Here is a 21,057-nt window from a genome sequence, read left to right on the forward strand (position 1 = left end):
GAGACAGTCCACAGCAACAAACCAGGCAGGAAAATAGGTTTTAAAAAAGCCCACCGGCTAACCCGCGCCGCACATCTACAGCTCAGCCTCTGCACAGGAGATCACACAAGCTGCTTGCTGGACTTCTCACCAGTCGCTCAGCACCCAGGGGAGCTGAGCAAATGTAAGCCGAGGATCAGGCGGGGATGGGCATGATGGGAACAGCAACAGCGGTGGAAGCTGATGGAGTTCGTGGGTATGTCGTTTGAGATTTACATAAACAAATCCCTAATTATCAGCAATGGCCACCAAAGCCTGGCCTGTTGTCAAATCCCCTCATCTTTGCCAGCACAGCCAATATTTAGGAGACTGGTGCACAGTCCCAGAGGAATCAATCATTTTAAATGTCAGCCATGCAAAATTGGGTCTGGCCCCAAACGGAGCATATGTGCAGAATATTCAAGTCCACAGTGATGACTTATACAGGTGAAAACCAAACTTGTGTCTTCTTGCCCTGGATTGGAATGAGCTGGTGGAACCAACATACCGTACAACAGTTCGTATGATAACTTATGAAAAGTTAGTCCTCATTTTTGTGCATTCTCTTACACAACCAGCAACCTCCTCCCTACGTGTAATTTTGTTGGTTTATGATTACTTGGATTATGATGGAATACAAAGCACAATTGGCTAACCTCCCGTTTAAACACCAATGGGCTGTAAGGTGTCGTAAAACACACATCATTGGTGATGCACTCAGCCGTGTTATCGCTTGGGGGCAGCAGGTTCAGAGTAGTAAGTGAGGAGTCAGCAGTCAGTCAAATAATTACTCGTCCTGTATTGGCACATACGAGGCGTGAGTTTTTGCATGTTTACAGTGCAATAATTCGAGTTTCTGCACGAATATAAATCATTTTATACATGTCCTCGTGATTTGGTGTTCTGCCACCACATTTGTATGTGTTGCATCAGAGACTCCAAGTGGTGTAGAATGTTATTGCATTTTTCCTCCTCTCTTGCTGTAGTTATTTCCTTTTATTGTTTTTGACTCTACTGAGAGGACATGCTGCAGTTACTTCTCACTTTCACTGTTCGGTAGCCTGTGAAGGTGTAAGTCTGTAAATATTTATGTATGTAACATGTAAATATCTACTCCAATATATGCCCTGTGTATTTACTGGTTTAATATAACATTTGTATTCTAGTAATAGATGCTAGTCGCAATCTCCATTAACATCATTGTTAAAATGTGTTAATTTTTTCATGCATGATGGCTGTATGCTGATGAATCATTATTATATTCATGTCTGTATACGGACAGTTATGTTATGTTTCAAAGAGAAGAAAGATTCTCACTAAAAGCCCGACACTCTACTACAGATTCCTGGGTCTTTATTTCATGGATCTACTGTTATCTATCTGCTAAGCTTCCATGTACAAGCAAGAGCCGAATAATTGGTATATTTTGTTTCTAGCCTGCAGGAAGTTGCTCATGCTAATGTTGAAAATATTGTGGAGTGGAGGTAACCATTAAATACCAAGGCACCTTCACCGCAGACAAAGCTGTTAGACTGAGACAGAAGGACTGCCACTGTCTGGGAGGATAACGCACACACACACACACACACACACACACACACACACACACACACACACACACACACACACACACACACTCTTTCTCTCTCTCTCTCTCTCTTGAGAATGTCAAGTCGTCTGGATGAGAATGACAGTCACCAGGGCCACAGGATCACACTCTCACACTCCTGTGGTGCGGTGCTCTGACAGCCACTACCAACCTGTGTGTGTGTGTGTGTGTGTGTGTGTGTGTGTGTGTGTGTGTGTGTGTGTGTGTGTGTGTGTGTGTTCATCTGCGTGGTATATTGCAATGAAATTCCTCAGGGACATGTTTCACTATCAGTATAATATTTGCGATGTAAACATGTGTCACGCAACGTGTTCTTTTGTTGTCAGGGGATTTGCGCTCAAAGAAAACTGACTGCATTTATTTTGAGAAAGGAATTTGTCACTCGCTAATGGGGAACTACTTTGCCTCAGCAAGCAGGGTGGAGGATTAAGACACTTTACGTAAACTATCATCTGACTGTGTAAAGCCTGAACTACCCTCAACTGTCAAATCTACATTGTCAGACTCCAAATATGGTGAAGGTTTTCCCTTTTAAAGGATGTGACACAGGATGTGTTTGAAATGAATACGGCGTGAAAAAAAAATCCAATGTGTCGATCCGATGCAAATCCCGGGTGTTTTATTTGCAAGCTGCGAGTCACAGCGAGCGTGTGATTGCTGCCTGCGAGACCATATTAATCTTGGTGACAGAGAACACACATCACACACAGACAAGGAGACACACTCTGTCCATGTCTGCCAGAGAAGACAAACAAAGGGAAGCAAAAGGGTGCGTTTCAAAAGTTTGTTTTTAATATTTACTAGAAAACAAAAAAATTGCCAGCTTCCTCCACCTGAGTCTACACCAAATAATTCACTGTCACCCTATGAGAGGAGGTTTCCCAATGCCAAAAAGTAGTTCTCTAGTCTAGACAATCAGTGTGTGCCGTTGGTAAACAGCATAAAAAAATACAGCAGTCAAAAGTAAATCAAAGGTAGTCATCAGTAAATGTACAGTAAAAGTGTGTAGCAGTGTGGAGCGCAAAACAACTTTATATACAATTAACAAAAGAGCAGCCGAAACCACAAAACAGACACAGTGGGAGCTAACGTTAGCCTCCCATCAAGGTTAGCTATTGTAATGGATTTCAATGTCCACTCAACACTCAATGATGCACACAGGTGGCTGAAGGGGGGAATGTATTTCCGTCTCTAATCAAAATTATTAAATTCCCCTCTCGACACACAGATATAAATAGGATGCGCAGAGAGTTCAGACTGCCACCTCATGGTAATATTATTTACCCTTTACCCGGCAGATCGGCTGTTGGATTTTTTTTCTTTTCTTTTCTTCCACCGTTGTTGATTTGAACTAATCGTGTGAATCGAGCTGTGTTCTCAAACGGGTCTCAGTTCTTTCACTCGTGACCTTTTAAAACTTGTCAGCCTCCATCTGTGATTTGTGCTCAGGTTTATTGATTTTTACTGTTGTGCATTATTGCATTGAGGGGGTGCATAATCTGCTGTTGGCTTAATTGCTTTATGAAAACTGAATGCTGAAAAACAGGCACATTTCAGATACTATGACCATTTATATATTTGACATAAAAAAAAAATTAGTTTGAGCCACAACATTGACACCTTGTAATTTGATATGACGAACTTATTAGCAAACACTTGTGTTTGAAATATTTACTCATCCAACAGTTAAGAAATTCAAATTAATTCATTAGAACATTTCATTAAAAAAAAGATTGCTTTTCCACATTTTCTACAACTATGTTTGTTTTTTCGTCCACATCTCATTCGGTGTGCAACATCGTTAAACAAAGGCAGAATAACCTACTGGAGGTGAACATAGAGGATGTTATCACATCAGGTATGGACGCCAAAGATGGTGGTCATGCAATCTCTCTACACACAATAATTGAAGGAGACGGTGCCGAACAGATGGTAATACTGCCGGCGTGAGATAACCGTAGTCAATAAGGATTTTGGCTCTCTGACGAAGACTCCATGGTGACGTTGATCGCAGAGAGAAAACCCCCCAGTTCAAGGTGTCTGATAATAAATGGCGCAGTAGATTGTAACTCATGTATTGCCATTCATGTTACATAATAGAAACTGTGTTTACCTTTACAGTTTGTGTTTGAACACAAGTGTACCTGGTACCAAATACAATGTGAGTGCCAGGTTGGTGTATCCAAGCATGGCGTCCATCTCCACTTGTAGAAGTCATTACTCCGTTAATGGCAGTACAGTATCTCTGCTTCGGCTTACGGTTCAACTCAGTCACTGCCACAACCAGACACTCAAAATGGGGCGGGGGGGGTTATTGGTTCGTTGATCCCTGATCAGAAGTCACTCAAGTCTAGCTGTGTCTCCCAATCTCTCTTCACGTTTTCTACTTGAGAGGAAGACGAGGAGAGAGTGGGGTGGTGAAGGTGAGGGATGAGTACAAACTTGGCATTTTGTTCTCCACCTTCCTTCTTCATTTAGACTTAATGAGGGAGAAGAGGAGCAGCAGCAGGAGGAGGAGGAGGAGGAGAATGGGTGGACAGAAGCCTGGAGGATGGTCAGATTTCTGCCTCAGAAAAGAAAATCTTCGAAAAATAAGTGACATTTCGGCCTTTACCAGTGGAAGTGAAAAGTGCACGCAGAGTCAAGAACCCCCGTTTTCCTCAGATGACTCCGTAGTCCCTGAGAGATTTGAGCAGAACCGTGTCCTTGATGTCGCTGAAGACCCTGCGGATGTTGTTGGTGTCTGTGGCGCAGGTGAAGTGCGGATACAGAGTCTTCCACTCGTCCTTGTTGTCGCGGTTGACTGCCTGCTGCTCGTACAGCTTACAGATGTAGTTCTTGGCGTCCTCGGGGTCACGCCTCCTTCCTGTAAACGGATAGGAGAAGGACAGTAAAGGATGAATTTACTTTATCAGTCAAATGCCAAAAGATGAACTATTATCGTTTCATTGGTTGTGATTTATTTTTTAAGAAGAAATACCAATTGACCCTTTGTTCCATTTTGTTCTCTTTTTCTCATGTGATAATAAATCAATGATTTCAGGGTTGTTTTTTTTGGACTGTTAAGAGTCAAAAGAAGCTATTTAAAGATGTAATTTGTGTGAACAGACTGTAACGGACACTTTCTTCATGATTTTCTGACAAACTTTGATTACTCAATAGTGAAACTAGCTGTTCATTGCAGCCTGAATAAATTGATTAAACTGATTGAAAACTAGATTCGGTACAGATTAACTTCCACATGTTTTATATTTTCTAAATAATGAAAGCACAATCAGAGTAACTTCCAGGCAACATTCAGGATATTTGCGTATCTCTTTCTCCATTAATCCTGCGTGATTATCACATGAAACAAAGTATAATTATAACACTTTCTTGTAATGCAACAGTCTCATTAAACACAATTAAGTGAGGCTACAATAAGGAAACATAATCCTCATTTATTCTCTAAATTCTTAACAATCTTGAGACAAAAGAAAAAACGCTCATCAAAAGGTTTTGCTTTATATTTTCCCAGCCAGAGTCATTTTGTTGGATGAAGAGCAGTTACAGCTCACAAGTGCAAATTGAATGACAAGATGATTACAGGCAGTTTTCATTGCCAAGTAATAAAAAATGATTGTTGTGGCTGGCGGTCATTTTAGTGAGTTTTCTTGTTTATCATTTCTGTAACTAGTTATTACTTGATAACTACCTCTGTTATCTCATCAGGGTGTTGTGATGACGTAAAAGCAGAAGCTGAAGCACTGAAAAAAAAGCCTGCTCGATAAAAACATTGGAGCATCACATCACCATTACAGCAAGGCAACGAGAGCCAGAACATTAGGGGACAAACTAACGAATACGAATTTTACATTATTGGTTAAGTACATTATTCTTTCAATTGATCTCTTTAATGTAAAATGCAAATGATGTAATATAAATAATAATGCAAATCAAAACTTCCCATGGCTCATAGTGATGACGTCAAAGTGGCTTTTTTGTTCGACTAATGACAAAAACGTTGTCATATTTGATAGAAAACTGGACATTTTGGGGGTTTTGAACTGATGGTGGAATAAAACAAGCTATCGTAATAGATCACCGTTAGCTGTGGGAAATGCTTCCATTTTTTTTCAGACTTTTTATAATCAAAATGATCGATTAATCAAGGACATACAGTAGATAGACAATCAAATTAAAATAACCATTGGTTGCAGCCTTAAATCGAACAGAAAAATCTGGAAGCAGTGACTGTTCTTGCTCGATAAATTACTTCTGTGCCGCCAGAATAATAATGTAATTGACTGATCGATTCAGCGCCAAGCTTCTCACTGTGTTAACCAACATCTTATAGGACTACGGCAAGGCTACTTTAACAACAGCAGCCTTCACATGGCGTTACAGCGGCTGGAAAGGCCCACAGTCTCCACATTAAACAGGAGCATCAGCAACAAATAGCAGCCAGAGGTGGGAACAGTTGTTGTTAACGTTAAAGTGACATCAAGTAGCTTGACCCGGTATGAGTCACTATTTTAACACTGATGGTGAAACACAGTGGTCGTACAGCTCACACACACACACACACACACACACACATACACACACACACACACACACACACACACACACACACACACACACACACACACACACACACACAATCACTTGAAGGAGGGGTGGGGTGGGGGGGGATGAAGGGTTGTGTGAAGCTCAGTATCGGTCTGGGTTGCCATGGGTAACAGAGGGAGTGAGGGTGGAGGGGAGGTGGGGGGCCGTTAGGGCACACCAGCAGAGCTACAGGCTGCAGCCACATCATTAAGCACACCAAGTACCTGGAAGTGACTCATTTGCAACCGTGCACGTGCACGTGCACGCGTGTGTGTGTGTGTGTGCGTGTGTGTGTGTGTGTGTGTGTGTGTGTGTGTGTGTGCAAAGAGAAAGAAAGAAATAACGCTCGCTAAAAAAGATGTAATGATAGCTGGCTATGCTGACACCAGGACAGTGATGGAGGGTTCAGAGTCAGGGACACGCTGCGGCTGAAATCACTCGGCAAATTACATTTTTTTTAAAGACACATTATTCTAAGTAGCTGCAGCAGGATGTGAGGAGGTAGCTGCAGGCCCAACGCAAATTGGTCAGAGGAGGAAAACAACATTGCGACCCTCTTATTTATAGGTCTTAAAATGTATTGTGTCCGCTTTGAGCACATCCATACAACGCGTCATTATTTGCATAATATGCAGCAAAAGTAACCACAATAAGTCAAATAACACCAATGACGTAGAGTAAGGGCGCCTTACCACTCAAAGTGTTTTCTTCTTTTTTCTTTCAACCCAGGTTATTTGGTGCGTTAAAACCAAACGCTTCTCTCATTGAAATCAATCACAAAAATCAGCACTCGGCTGCTAGAACTTTGTCTGAACATGGCCTTTGTTTAGTGTGTTAGCATGCTCACTAAACCCCAAGTATAGCTGAGGCGTCAGTAGTTTTACAGGGAGTTGGTCATAAACCAAACTATTTGACAATTTACCTGCTTTTTGGGCTTGAAGAAAAGTTAAGGGATCACCAAAGTTATTACAATTCATCACGAGGGGGAGGTGAATGTCTGGACCAAATGTCATGGCAATCCATCAAATAGTTTCACACAAAAGAAAGTCAACCTCATGGTGGCACAAGAGGAAAAATCATTAAGATTGTCTTTTCAAAATGTTAATATGTAATATTTCAGTCTGGAAAGTGGTACCATTAGTACCATGTTACCTCTAAAAACTAAAAACACACGAGCATCCTCAGCTTACCTGTGAAGCTTGGAAAGTATTTCTTCAGGTCAGAGGTCTGGACTTTGTCTGCCAGGATGTCAGTCTTGTTAAGGAAGAGGATGATGGAGGTGTTGAAGAACCAAGGAGAATGGATGGTGGTGTAGAACAAAGCCAGACTCTCATGCATACGGTTCTGAAAACCGATATGGGGAGGGGGTTAATGAATTTATTGGCAGACTAAAAGGTGCCTGCGACAGATAAACGGCTTAGTGACAGGATGGGAGGGAGGGAGGAAGGGACAGAAGGAGCTGAGAGCTGGAGAGGCTAAGGAGAGAGGGGAGAGAGGTTTTCTAGTGCAAGAGTGAAACCTGCTGGTGGATGGATGAAATGACTGCAGTGACAAACGGTTTGGATGAGACGCCCAAGAGAAGATGGATGGATGTACTACTCTACTGCATTTCAGAGGGAAATACATTACATTATATAAAATCCTCCAGTCAGTTGATGAAATATGATGACAACCAAACTGTTTCGAAAGCGGCTGGAAGTGGCAAAGTACATTGTTAAATGTCTGTATATGTTAATGCTGCAGTAATAATAATCCAATAATATAGGTCTGCAACTAACAATTATTTTAATAATCAATATGTGTGTTGAAAGCAAAGCATATTTAATTATCAAATGGTTGCTGATTCATTTTTAGTTTTCTGTCACTCAACTACTACTATTAAATGTTGCAGCTCCACGATAACATGCTGTATACAAACATTTGGGTCTCCTCTGCATAATGATGAGTGAAATACTTTTACTCATAAAGGATCTTAGTTCTGATAGATGAGGTTGTTTCTGAGTGTCGGGAGATAGACAGATGTCTCAGTGCTCTTACAATGGTCTCTCTCTCCTCCAGGACCTGGTCGTACTCGCTCAGGGAGGCCAGGAAGATGAGCGAGGTGACGTTTTCAAAACAGTGGATCCACTTCCGACGCTCCGACTTCTGACCGCCCACGTCCACAATCCTGTCAGGGAGCGGAGGACAAGTAGTCAGGAAGAGTTTGAACCCTGCGACAATAACTCAAAACTGGCAATCATCAGTTTGTTAAAAATAACATATTTAGAACGACATTGTTTCTGTTGTTTTGGTTCTGGACTTAACATATGAAACAAAGCTATGACTACGAGGTTAAAGTGGCAATAGTCAAGTTTTTTGGAAAAATATTTATTGCATAATGTAATGGCTGTAGAATGACACGCCGTTTAAATTGTTTACTACTTTTCTCGATGCAATTCTGTTTGCTATGTTTATAGCACAAAGGAAGTGCGTCAACCATTGCACAACCAAAACAGAAAGAAGATGGCTATCGGTAGCTTTCCCCAGTAACTAAAGAGTATCAATGTGAGCAGACAAGGCCTGTGTTGGTAGTTACTCGGCTGTGAACAATAATACCACAAAGTTGTCTGTTTACACTTTAAATTGCTGTGATTTCTACACTGTTCACCTGATAAGGACGGAAACGCACTCCAATCAACCTCAGTGTTGTTGATTCTGGAAAACAGATAATCCCAAATTGGAAGTGCTGTTTCATATTTTGATATGTTTGCCAACTCAAACTTGTCAAACCAAGTCAAAGCTTTTCTTCAGTTTGGTTGTTTTGATTCTGAGCTACATCTCATGATTTAAGAGCAGGTGTCATTTCATTTGGGAACGCGGTGTTCCTCCAAAGTTAACTTTGATCTTTGTCTGCTCGGCTTTAGTCAGATCTCCCTCTGGCTTTGGAAAGAAACATGTTATAAATAAACCCAGAGAGCGACACCTCACTTCCCGACAGAGGCTTTGTACAGCCTCAGTCAGAAATGTGATCCGGTTGCGTCCGAACAGGCGTGAGCAGACAAAGCCCCTTCTTCTCTTTTTTTCCACCGTGCAGTGAATAGTGTCGGTATTGGATTCGTCTGTGTGACCGGTTGGTAATCTGAAGACTGGTCACCTTAGTGTGATGGTCTTGATGGCGAAGGAGTAGTCGTGGATGCCCGTGGTGGGGAATCGAACTCGCAGCACGTCCTGTTCCGTGGGGATGTAGTCTGGGGCCGAGATGCGGTCCAGGTTATTCATGTAGCTGAAGGGGACAAGAAGAAAGAGAAGGTTTTACAGCTCATGAGTCTGTTTAACACAACAGGGGGCCGCTAGTAAAACGCATTGTCTCTGTTTACACCAAATCAGGCCTCGACCGTGTTAAACAAACTGAAGTGACACAAGATATACGATGGCATAAAAATATAATATATATATTTAAAAAAAACTGTTATTAAAAATTAAAAAAGGGAGTAGAGTGAGTCCATATCACCCTGTGTACAGACGACAGCTTTATGGCCGGTGTTGATACAAGCTGTCATTACTACTGCCTGTCTCTTATCACACACACACCGTGATGATCGAGCCGCTGGGTAAACACAGAGCAGGGCAGCAACAGAAAAGAGAGAACAGAGGCAGGCTGAGCCTTTGTTCTGGGACACATCAGATGCTTTGAGCGTGAGGCTCATATCTACTGTATGTTAAATCTTTTCACGTTGACTCAAAAGACTCCCTGCTGGGACTTGTTCAGGGTTTCCTAATCAGTTCGCGTCCTCAATTACTCTTTGATCAACTGGTGGTTTTGAACGTGGCTGGATTGCAGTGCAGTGTGTAAAGAACTAGCCCCCTCCAGTGGTCTCAGTGCAAAACAACCATGAACTTGTTCTGTGCGCTACAATGACAAACAAGGATGTGGGGCTGAGACCAGGGCAAAAACTAAACGAGGCCCTCCTTTTGAGATAATAATAAGATTGAATACACATTAAATACATTAAATACACACAGCTTCGCCTGGCCTCCTTAAACTCAACTTTTCTCAACGGACAGTTTTTCTTTCGCCGTGTGTCCACTTGTGAGTTTTGGTACAAAGGTCAGATGTGGCATAAACAAACAATATAACAATATGTCGCTGCACGTTCTTTTGTCAAACACCAGTTAACACCGAAACTGTGATGTTGTCACTGCAGGTGTGTTTAGTATGTTCTAATTGTTTTATTTACACCTCTTTGACATCAGAGTGATAGCACGTGTACATGTTGCTGTTTGTGTCTCATTCCTGAACCAATCTAGTCACGCAGATAGTTTTAGTCACTGGGCAAACAATTGACAACAACTACTTCAGTCATTGTTGTGACAAAAGTGGCAAACAATTATCTGTCTTATATAATGCTAATTTAAATATCTGTGTTTTTAACTTTTGGTCAGCCAACCAATTTGAAAATGTCAGTTTCGATAGGCCTTTTTTATCAATGAAAAAATAATCATGAGATTAATAAATTATGAAATGAAAGTCTAGCCATAATAATATAGGAATATCCATTTCGAAACCACCTGAAGTCTTTGCACTTACAAATCCTTTAATCCTAGATGTCTCTACAGTAAAGAATACATTACAAACATGTACCACATTAGGTTATTTCCATTTGGCCTTTAAGGTGTGTTTTTCTCTTTCATTCACAGTAATGTGATCTTGTCTATAGGTTCCAGCATTGTGACATCACATTTGGCAACTCGCTGTGACAGTGATCGATCATGTGATACCCTCTGATGGACTGTCCTAACTCAGGGTGTGGTACAGTGTACGGAGCCTTGAGCTACTCACTACTCTGTGGAGTCCAGGAGCTGGTACTCGCAGCGCCGGCTGTAACAGACCCGGATGCCCGAATCTGCCCAGAGGCGGCGGACTGCGTCCACGTAGCCTCGCTCCAGCTGGCTGATCTGCACTGTGTTGATGTCCTGCAGCCACTTGGCATAGATCTGAAAGACAGCGAGAGAGATCGGTACTTACAAGTTTGTGCGGTGCCGTATTTTTGTGACATTTCACAAAACTCTTCAGTGTTCATGGTGACACTGCCCGCTTCTTTTATAGACACCAACATGCTGAGTGTGCGTTTCTGTGCCGCTGTGTTTTGATGCCTCTTGTTTAATGTGGGCACAATCCCACGACTCCAGTGAGTGCATTTGCCCTGATGCTCGCACACCTAGGCTGACGTGTGTGTGTGTGTGTTCACGTGTGTTGTGGTAAGAGCTGGGTATCGGTATCTTTTAAGGTATCACCCAAAATAACCCGGTACAAGGAAGTATCGACACTCCTCCAGTCTAACGATACCTGCAACCGATCGTTCTTGTGCTCAGATCCACATCCAAAATATTTTTTTGTATGTGGTTTTGCTCCAGCCAATCGCCGCAAGTGTTCTTCGATTAAACGCGACATGTGATTGGCCCACTACAGCAGAAACTACAACCCATACAGCCTGTTGGTTCGCCTTCCTGCATACGAATTGGAACACAGAGACGTTTGAGCCAGTGGCTAGCAGCTAGAAGCTAACAGCGCGAACAACAGCAACAGTGGTGACAGAGCTTCAGCCTGTGGGGGAACCGGAGGGTGGGCGGTCCCGTCTCGTACCTCGTTCTCTGGGTTGAAGAAGGGGATTTTGAGAGCGGTCATGGCTCCTGTCATGGCCTTCATGGCTGTGAGAATGTTCTGGAAGATGCATTTGGCAAAGGTCCTCCTCTCCTCCTCTGAGAAGCCTCGTCCGTGGATGATCCTCATCTGTCGGATGAAGGTGGTTTTCCCGCTCTCACCAGTGCCTGAGAAAATAATAATGACCCAAAATGATTATTACAATTCTGTCATCGAGGCAGCTCAGAGGTCAGCGCCACCGGCTCCCTGTGTGTTTATTCATGCTCTGCCTGGGTCTTTATGGCTTCCTCCATGTTTCCCAATATAAGTAAATACATGTGCGGCTTTAGGAAAGAATGGTAGCGGTAAAATTCCAAGTTGTCAGAAGCTGAATTTGAACAAGACAATACTGTGAGTTATTACAGTCGTCGTTTCTCAGCTGCTTCTGCAGTAAAGGGATGAAAAGATAACAGGCAGTAAACCACAACAAAAGAACAACGTGACGCTGTTGAACCGGACGTCACCCTAATAGATGCACATTGTCTCCTCGTTGTTCATTTTCAGCCTCAGGGTCAAGTAGTGTCTCAGATAAAAAAATAAAAACTTGACTTAGTTGATTATTGTATTGACTCTTTACAGCTTCCTTTGTTGTATCTATATTTATGTATCACATAACACGGAGAGGCCGACAGGCTGCAGAGCAACAGTGATTTAGTTGCTGTTTAGAGTGTTCTCTGTGGATGTGTATCAATCAGCCATCTGCAAGAGGAAACTGAAACTCTTCATATTCCACGAAACACTCTTTTGAAGAATAGCACTTAATCCTCCAACCGCACAGTGTTGAAAGAAAATCATTTTATTGACAGACCTGTTCCCGTACACAAATGTTTGCTTACTGTCATCCTACACTGATGCGGGAAATAAGACTGGGAAAAGATTCCATGTTATTGTTCACTGTCTCTCCACATCATGGCAGGGTTTCCCCCAGGACATTTACCGGAGGTGGTTAACCCCCCTGGCCCAGTGTCTTATTTTTGGAGAAGTCACCCACCTTCACAATAAAACATAAAACAAAAGACTGCAGGAAACCAGCTGTACAATTGTCAAATGAAGATGTTGTGGTTCAATGAATCGATTAGTCAATCGGATTAAATGATTGATTCATCATCAGTCATTCATCAGTAAAACCAAAAAGCCAAATATTCACAAGTATTAGCTGTCCTTTCTGTGTTTTATATTATTGTGAATTTACCAAACTTTTGGGTCTTTTGGTTGAACAAAAATATTTAAATAATCAGCGGATTAATAAATAATAATTATAAGTAAAAGATTGCAGACCTGCTTCACTGTTCTTCTTTAAAATATAGGATTTTGTTTCATTATAACACTCAAAAAATTATTATTTTTAATGTGATGAACATCAGCTAAACCTTTAACATGTGATTTGGATACTTTTGTTCCATAATATTAATCAATATTTAGATTATTAGGATATACATTTTGTCTATATTGCCCCCAAATAAGACTGCATGGATATATTTATTTTATAATACCATCTTTCTGTACCTCCTGTGTTAATGACTTAAAACAAAAACAAAGAAGGAAATGCAGCGATCCGACTTTTTCAGTCCCAATATCGATTACCAATCCGATACCGAGTGGTCTAAACTTTTTTAATTCCAGTATTCAATATACAAAGTATACAAACATAGAATCTCATTGAATACATCGGCCCCATTGTCACCAATACGTGATCCAGCTATTTGAGTCCTTATCGGCCCGATATCTGATATCGGTATAAATATTGGTGCGTTAGGTACACAGGTATACAGATAGGTATACAGACAGGTACACAGGAAAACAGGTACATACAGGTACACATAGGTATGTGTACTTGTATGTACCTGTATACCTGCCCTGTATACCTGTGTACCAATCTGACTCAATTGGCACATTAAGCAGGGAGCGCCTTGGTAGCTAATAACTGTAATGTGTCCTTGGTTAGAATCCGGCCTTGGGACCTTTGTGGCACGTCACCCCTCTCCCTCTCTCTCTCTCTCTCTCTCTCTCTCTCTTTCTCTCTCTCTCCTTACCTAATTTCTACACTGCCTCCATCCAAAAGTCATCCAACCAGCTGTGGAGAAGGCTTGTTCGTTTCAGTGGTTTCAGGTACAACCGATCCCAATCTGGACCACTTTACGTACTCTCACAGTGACACATGCATCACAAAGGTTTCTCACTCGGCCACAGGCTACCAAACAGGCCCAGCCATTTTAATTTGCATGGCGGGCGTTCCTTTATCGTGGCCTCTGTGTCAGTATTATTGTATTTGGTTAATTAATGTATTTGTCTCCACAGATATGTGTTGTTGTGTGTTGCTGTGTTGCTTTCATAGGCCTCATATACTGCCACCACTAACATACGAGATGAACAAAGTTGCTCTGTGTGCAATCACTGACCCAGCAGGAGGATTTTGATTTCTCTTCTCTCCTTCTTCTTCTGCTGTTTGAGGATCCTCTTGATCTCTTTGTCCACAGCCATGTTGGTCTTCTCCTCCTCGGACAGACAGCACACACACCTGCGCTGGCACCAGTACCAGCAGCCCGCCATGGTCAAACCCACTGAAATGAAACTGTTAATGAATAATCAGCTTTATGTAATGAGCCGATAAGGACCGATCATAAACCCGTTGTTGCCCGGGTGTCCGTTTGATGTTTTTGAAGTTTTTACTTTCTTGGTGACTCATTAGAACCTTTCAGGATTTTATTCTAACACACACACACCCCCGGAAATCTCACCTTGACACTGCTGAAAGTAATCAAGTCAGAGTTTTAAAGCCATCTTTGACAAATCCACCTGGTTGAGTGTGTCTTAAATCAGCTTCTGCCGCTGTTGTAATTGAAGTTGGTACAAAAGGGAGTTTTGAAAGTTACAAACAGAAAACAATAAAATGTCCTAACCTCCAAATCAGTCCGTCACACTCCCTGAAGTCGAGCGGGTTGACACTGATTGTTCCTCGCGGTCCATTTCCCACCGTGTCCCCCAAGTCCACGTCCACCTGCGGCTAACGGCTACTGTCGCAGAGGCGCGCGAGCGGCGTCATTGGCCCGCTGACACGGCCGATAAAACAACTCTTTCTTTCTTTTAATGGTGTTTTTTCAGTCCACGCGAAACAACCTGCCGCTCGGGAAAGTCCACCGCGCCTACAGAGGAATGTACAGTCTCTCTGGTCCGCTGGAAACAATCTGTAACAGGAATGCGCTGTGGGCGACGACGCGGCAAGAGAGCGGTAAACAGCCGCAGCAGCGCCGGAAGTCACACGATTGCGCCTATAAAATAAGAGCATGGGGGTTACTACGGTACGTAGTTCTTACACAACAATGCGCGAAGGAAACATTTATATTATGAAACGGAATAAATTGAGGGGTTTTTCTCGTTGTAAAAAAAAAAAAAAAAAGTATATAGTTGAAAGCCTCACGTAAAAGTAGTGGTTCGGCCTAAGAAATTACATTTAGCCAAGCATATAATACAATGTCATGATACTTGTTCTTTGTCTGTGTATTCCATACTTTGCTACTCAATACTCTTTTTGCTAAATGTATTCTTTAACATCGAAGGGAAACAATGTACTTTTTACTCCAATACAACATTTTCTACACTCACTTCAAATCTATTATGTGTAAAATACTGTAATACTTTTCACATAAGTGACATTTGGAATTATTTACTTTTTCTTGTAACAGAGCGTTTTTGATCATGCAGGTAAAACACCTGCTTACATGACATCACTGAATTGTGACCAAGCTTGCAACATGCTTTAGAAGTTGAATCCACTGTGCCTACTGCAGCAGTATAGTTATTCCCCAACAAAGTGTGATTCATTGTTGATACTGACCACTCCTCTGGTATATTGTTCCAAAGCAAATACCGATATGTTGGTCACGAGTCTGTCATGACGTGAATGGATGTGACAAAATACACAATGCTGTTAGAACAGTCGAAACCGCTATATGTGTTGACAGCAACTGTAGTTCGCGTATGTCTGCAACTGGGTTTTACATGATTTTAGTTCCGGGTTCATGCTGTCTTTTTTATATTTTTGGCACGGAAATGTCCAGTTCATGATACCGTAATACTCTCAATCACATACATTACTTTGGTTTGTGGCACATGGATTTATTTCTGACATCAGAATCAATGTATGTGTCATGGAATAATCCCTGAAACCCTTAGCATGTAGTCGGAATCTGTGTTTTAGGTTGTTAACGAAGAGTTTATCGAAAAAAAGATTAAAAAAAGTATGAAAGTCAAAGGTTATTTTCATTGTTGTGATGGTTGGTTTAGTTTTTGTTGAATGTTATCTACAATTCTGCTCCTGTATGTCTAACTAGAACTGTCTAACTTTGGTGTTTTGCACAAGGCGCCACCAAAGTGTTGTGCCTGGTCAAACAGCCTTATTTTGAAAAGCCCATACCGGAAGTTGCGCTTGTTTAACTACGTTTGGTTTGACAGCAGAATGGATGAGTGCGCTGCGCTGCGGATAAAGTTTCGGCTGCTGCAGACGCTCCCTGCTTCATGTTTCAGCCGAGGGAGCTCGAGTGAAATCACGGACAGAAGTTTCACTGAGTTATTATTTATTACATAAGATGAAAGTGTCAACTTAACATTGCCAGATTTGAGCTCATTTCGATATTATGCATTATTATGTTTGGTGCTCAGTGTACATTTGGAAACTAGTTGATATTAATTCAAAAATAATCAACAATACAATATAAAACATAAAAAGTACTAACATCTAAAGCGTTTACTCTTTACATGCTATAAATACATATATAGTAAAATATTTGGACACCCAAAGCATACAAGTAAATAAAGCAAGTCACTATAAACTGTGTGCCTGTGGGAATCACACTGGTGTGTCAGAGCAGGTTATTAAATCACCCTGCAGGTGTTTTTAGGTGCAGAGATGAAGAATAGAACAGGTATTTTGTCGCTCCTCCTTGGCTGCTATTTGGGTGTCAATCTTTTGTCTCAGCCAGCAGAACCGGTTGGTCCAGGCTCTCATGGTCTCAGATATTGAGATCACCTGAGCTCTGCTTTTCTATGGGAACAAGGTGAGGTGTGACCAAGAGGGAGGCGTGTGTGGACCTGAGTTTGTGTGTGTGTGTTGTATATCGACTACGTTTAAAAAAATGTATGGAATACAATTGTGTGTGCTGCATCACACGTGATTAACTTTCTGTGTTTGATATTTGAGATAGTTTAACGACAACAAGTTACATGAGTGTATAAGGCACCAAGCACACAGAAGACATAACATATCCCAATTGTTTTTGAGTATGCATGTTCGTATTTGATTGTTTGAAAGTCAGCTTGAATCATATATTATTCATTTATATGAATTAGAGTAAATCAACTGTTAGTTTTTTCATGAAAGAAAATCTGTTATTGTATATTTATTAAAGTGTAATAGTTATAGTCATAGTAATGTGTTAACATCTGTGAACTCGTGCTTCAACAAATGCATGTGTGTCAGTTCCTTTGTTTAAGGGATTTTACCCTTCACTTTCTATGGCATCAAAGGTGCGTTCACTGAAAACTAGTAAAGATGAAATTGATGTAGAGAGAGAGAGAGAGAGAGAGAGAGAGAGAGAGAGAGAGAGAGAGAGAGAGAATCCTGCAGGTGGGCGTGGACTGACTAACAGGAAAAGTTGCCCCATCCTTCTAGTTACAGGAAGTTATGTTTCTCTCATGATGGCGGTGGTGATTACTCTGAATCTCTAAGAGTGAGACAGCATTTTATACGATGAGGTCGGCTCCGTATAGGTGTCTTATCTGCACGTCACAGTTAGCAGGAAGAAGAAGCGTGAGGAAGAGGAGTCTTTGTCCCCAGGTTGGGAACCACTGCTCCACGGCTTTATTTCTTTGAATCATTTGTAGAGACTCAAAATGAGTTCATTGTATTTGACATTAGATTACGAATACTTTGACATGATGACAGGAGATTAATGTAGGAAAATCAAACTTGAACCAATGAATTAACTCTTTGAGCCTGTGTCCCCTAGGGTTAGGGTTTATGGTTATGGTTAGGGTTAGGGTTAGGTTGAGGGCTTAAAGGGCTTAAAGTGCTACAAGAGGAAGAAGAAGAAAAAAAGAGACTCAATAAAAAGATGTACTGAAAAAGATAACACTGCTTATACGAAATATAGAAGTAAGTGTTTGTGAAAGATATGGCTGGTGGTTCAAAGTGACTGAATATGATCCCTTCTGAAGGTTTGAGCTGCAGCCCTGTGAGATAAGCGAAGGTCAGGCTGTAATCTCATGAGTCATGACTGAGGATCTTCCTGATGGTACCGAGAACAGCTTTGTTGATGTTTGATGCTGTTCGTTCTTTTAGTTTATTATCTTTGGAAAATTGAGCTTTGGGAGTTTACACCATAAATTGTATTCACATTTTAAATTGCAACTATTTTTTTGTATTATTATTGAAATGTTTAAGTATAGTTGATTTGATTGCTGTATTGACTATAGTGTACTCCACCTATTACAATAATTGTCTGTAAATGAAGATTTTAATGTGATTTGAGCCTTGATACATTCATTTGGATGTTCCTTCTCCTCAAGTTCCAGATGTTTAGGGGAGACACTTCTTGCTTGGACAAATGAAAAGAAAGAGGTCAAAACACACAGAACTTATTTTCATGGGAGGACTTTTTAAAATTGTTGCCAGATTCCTTTGTGGTTTATTGAACCTCAGTCTTGCGACTACATCACATGTCCACAAGATGTCACTTTGCTCAACACTTCTGTCTGCCAGCTCTTTCACACATACAGGTGTCAGATACACCGATGCCAGCGTCATAACCACCGCCCGAGAACGCTGAAATGTGGACAGGATGAATAATAAATCATTAACAGACTGAATTTTTTTGTTTAGTGAATTTATGAATGTAAAGTTCAGTCACAAGACATTTTCACATCTGCATTCACTTTTTATATTTTTTATATTTAGTTAACAACTCTATTCTGCAGTGGTGGAAAGTCACTAACGACGTTGACTCATGTACTGAGGCACAATTTTGAGGTACTCCTACTTTACTTGATTATTTCCATTTTCTGCTACTTTTTACTTTTTCTTACATTTGAGAGAGAAACATATTTTTTTACTCCACTGCTTTGATTTGACCGGTATAGTAACTGGGGAGATTTTATACACACAATATGATGCAGTGCTACAGATTAAATACCCCAACAGCATAAAATGTGTAAACAAAAAATACTTGATTCGGTTTCAAAATATGCAAATAAAAAAGGGAGATTGAAACCGAATATATTACATCCAAAGAGGACTTAAAACAGGCCCGTGGGTTGGGGACCGCTGCTCTACTGCAATTAGTGGGCTTAAGTCAGTAGATTTCAAATGATGACATTATTGATGATTTTGCATCAAGGAAGGCCAGAAAGGTTAAGTTTTAGTTTTGGTTTGTGTTTTCTGTTCTTAGAGCAATAGTGTATTAATTAGATTTTCTTTAGTGTGTTTTTACATGTGTGTTTATTTATTCTATATTGTATTTGTATATTATTCTTAATATTTTATATTATTGTATAGGTAGGGCGCTCAGTAATTACATGTAGAACCGCCACTGAATTCAGTTGATTGGACATGATTTTAAAAAGGCACACACCTGTCTAAATCAGGTCCCACAGTTGACAGTGCATGCTAGAGCACAAACCAAGCCGTGAAATCCAAGGAATTGTCTGTAGACCTCCGAGACAGAATTGAATCGAGGCACAGATCTGGCGAAGGGTACAGAAACATTTCTGCAACATTGAAGGTCCCAATGAGCCCAGTGGCCTCCATCATCCGTACGTGGAAGAAGTTTGGAACCACCAGGACTCTTGGCCACCCAGCCAAACTGAGTGATCGGGGGAAAAGAGCCTTAGTCAGGAAGGGGACCAAGAACCCGATGGCCCCTCTGACAGAGCTCCTGCGTTGCTCTATGAAGAGAGGAGAACCTTACAGAAGGACAACCATCTCTGTAGCACTCCACAAATCAGGTCTGTATGGTAGAGTGGCCAGACGGAAGCCACTCCTCGGTAAAAGCACATGACAGCCCGCGGAGTTTGTCAAAAGGCACCTGAAGGACTCTCAGACCATGAGAAACAAAATTCTCTGGTATGATGAAACAAAGATTGAACTCTTTGGCCTGAATGCCAGGCGTCATGTCTGGAGGAAACCAGGCACTGCTCATCACATGGCCAATACCATCCCTACAGTGAAGCATGGTGGTGACAGCATCATGCTGTGGGAATGTTTTTCAGCGGGAGGAACTGGGAGACTAGTCAGGATTGAGGGAAAGATGAATGCAGTAATGTACAGAGACATCCTCGATGAAAACCTGCTCCAGAGCGCTCTGGAACTCAGACTGGGGCAACGGTTCATCTTTCAACAGGACAACGCCCGAAGCACAAAGCCAAAGACAACAAAGGACTGGCTTCGGGACAACTCTGTGAATGTCCTTGAGTGGCCCAGCCAGAGCCCAGACTGAACCCGATTGAATATCTCTGGAAATGGGTGTGCACCGACGCTCCCCATCCAACCTGATGAAATTTGAAGAATGGGAAAAGCTGCCCATGAATAGGTGTGCCAAGCTTGTAGCATCATACTCGAGAAGACTTGAGGCTGTAATTGCAGCCAAAGGTGCTTCAACAAAGTATTGAGCAAAGGCTGTACTTATGTACATGTTATATTTTCGTTCTTTATTTTTAATAGGTTTGCCAATTTTTTTTCACTTTGTCATTATGGGGTGCTGTGTGTAGAATGTTGAGAAAACTAATTATTTAATCCATTTGGAATAAGGCCGTAACATAATAAAATGTGGAAAAAGTGAAGCGCTGTGAATACTTTCCGGATGCACTTTGTAATAGATACTTTTTTTTAAAGTTATGTAATCACTAATAACGACCCATTCGTATTAATCAATCCTTCCTCCCTCTGCGGCTGATAAAGTTTAAACTTTAGAATTATAGAAGAGACAAATATAAAGATGTACAATCAAAGCCAGGAAAGATATATACAGACATTCAGATGATTATATTTGCAGTATATGGGGTTAAATGACAACGGTGAAAGTCTTCTGTTTATTTCTATACTTTCTCTTATTCAATTTATTTTGTATTGCCCAAAATCACAAATTACTGACTTAAATCTTAAAACTCT

The 21,057-nt window shown here is 41.2% G+C and overlaps 1 protein-coding gene across 1 annotated transcript; it reads right to left on the minus strand.

Annotated features, from left to right (window-relative positions):
- Positions 1-2,403: 2,403 nt before the first annotated feature.
- Positions 2,404-15,024, minus strand: LOC306739307 (guanine nucleotide-binding protein subunit alpha-14-like). Its single transcript, XM_079221297.1, has 8 exons — positions 14,798-15,024; positions 14,297-14,458; positions 11,841-12,025; positions 11,037-11,191; positions 9,351-9,479; positions 8,255-8,384; positions 7,408-7,561; positions 2,404-4,493 (listed from the first exon to the last, which is right to left on the minus strand). The coding sequence occupies exons 2-8, from the start codon at positions 14,445-14,447 to the stop codon at positions 4,288-4,290; spliced, it is 1,110 nt and encodes a 369-aa protein (XP_079077423.1). The 5' UTR covers positions 14,448-14,458; positions 14,798-15,024; the 3' UTR covers positions 2,404-4,287.
- Positions 15,025-21,057: the final 6,033 nt, after the last annotated feature.

Source organism: Taurulus bubalis, assembly GCF_910589615.1.
Source record: "Taurulus bubalis genome assembly, chromosome: 7".
NCBI classification, from domain to species: domain Eukaryota; kingdom Metazoa; phylum Chordata; class Actinopteri; order Perciformes; family Cottidae; genus Taurulus; species Taurulus bubalis.

Excerpts from the sequence above, each read along its gene's own strand:
- LOC306739307 (XM_079221297.1), bottom strand. The coding sequence starts at position 14,447 with ATGGCGGGCTGCTGGTACTGGTGCCAGCGCAGGTGTGTGTGCTGTCTG. Across the intron at positions 11,192-11,840 it reads TCTTCAACCCAGAGAACGAG|ATCTATGCCAAGTGGCTGCA; the intron begins GTACGAGACGGG and ends GCTGTCTTTCAG. Across the intron at positions 7,562-8,254 it reads TGGAGGAGAGAGAGACCATT|AACCGTATGCATGAGAGTCT; the intron begins GTAAGAGCACTG and ends ATCGGTTTTCAG.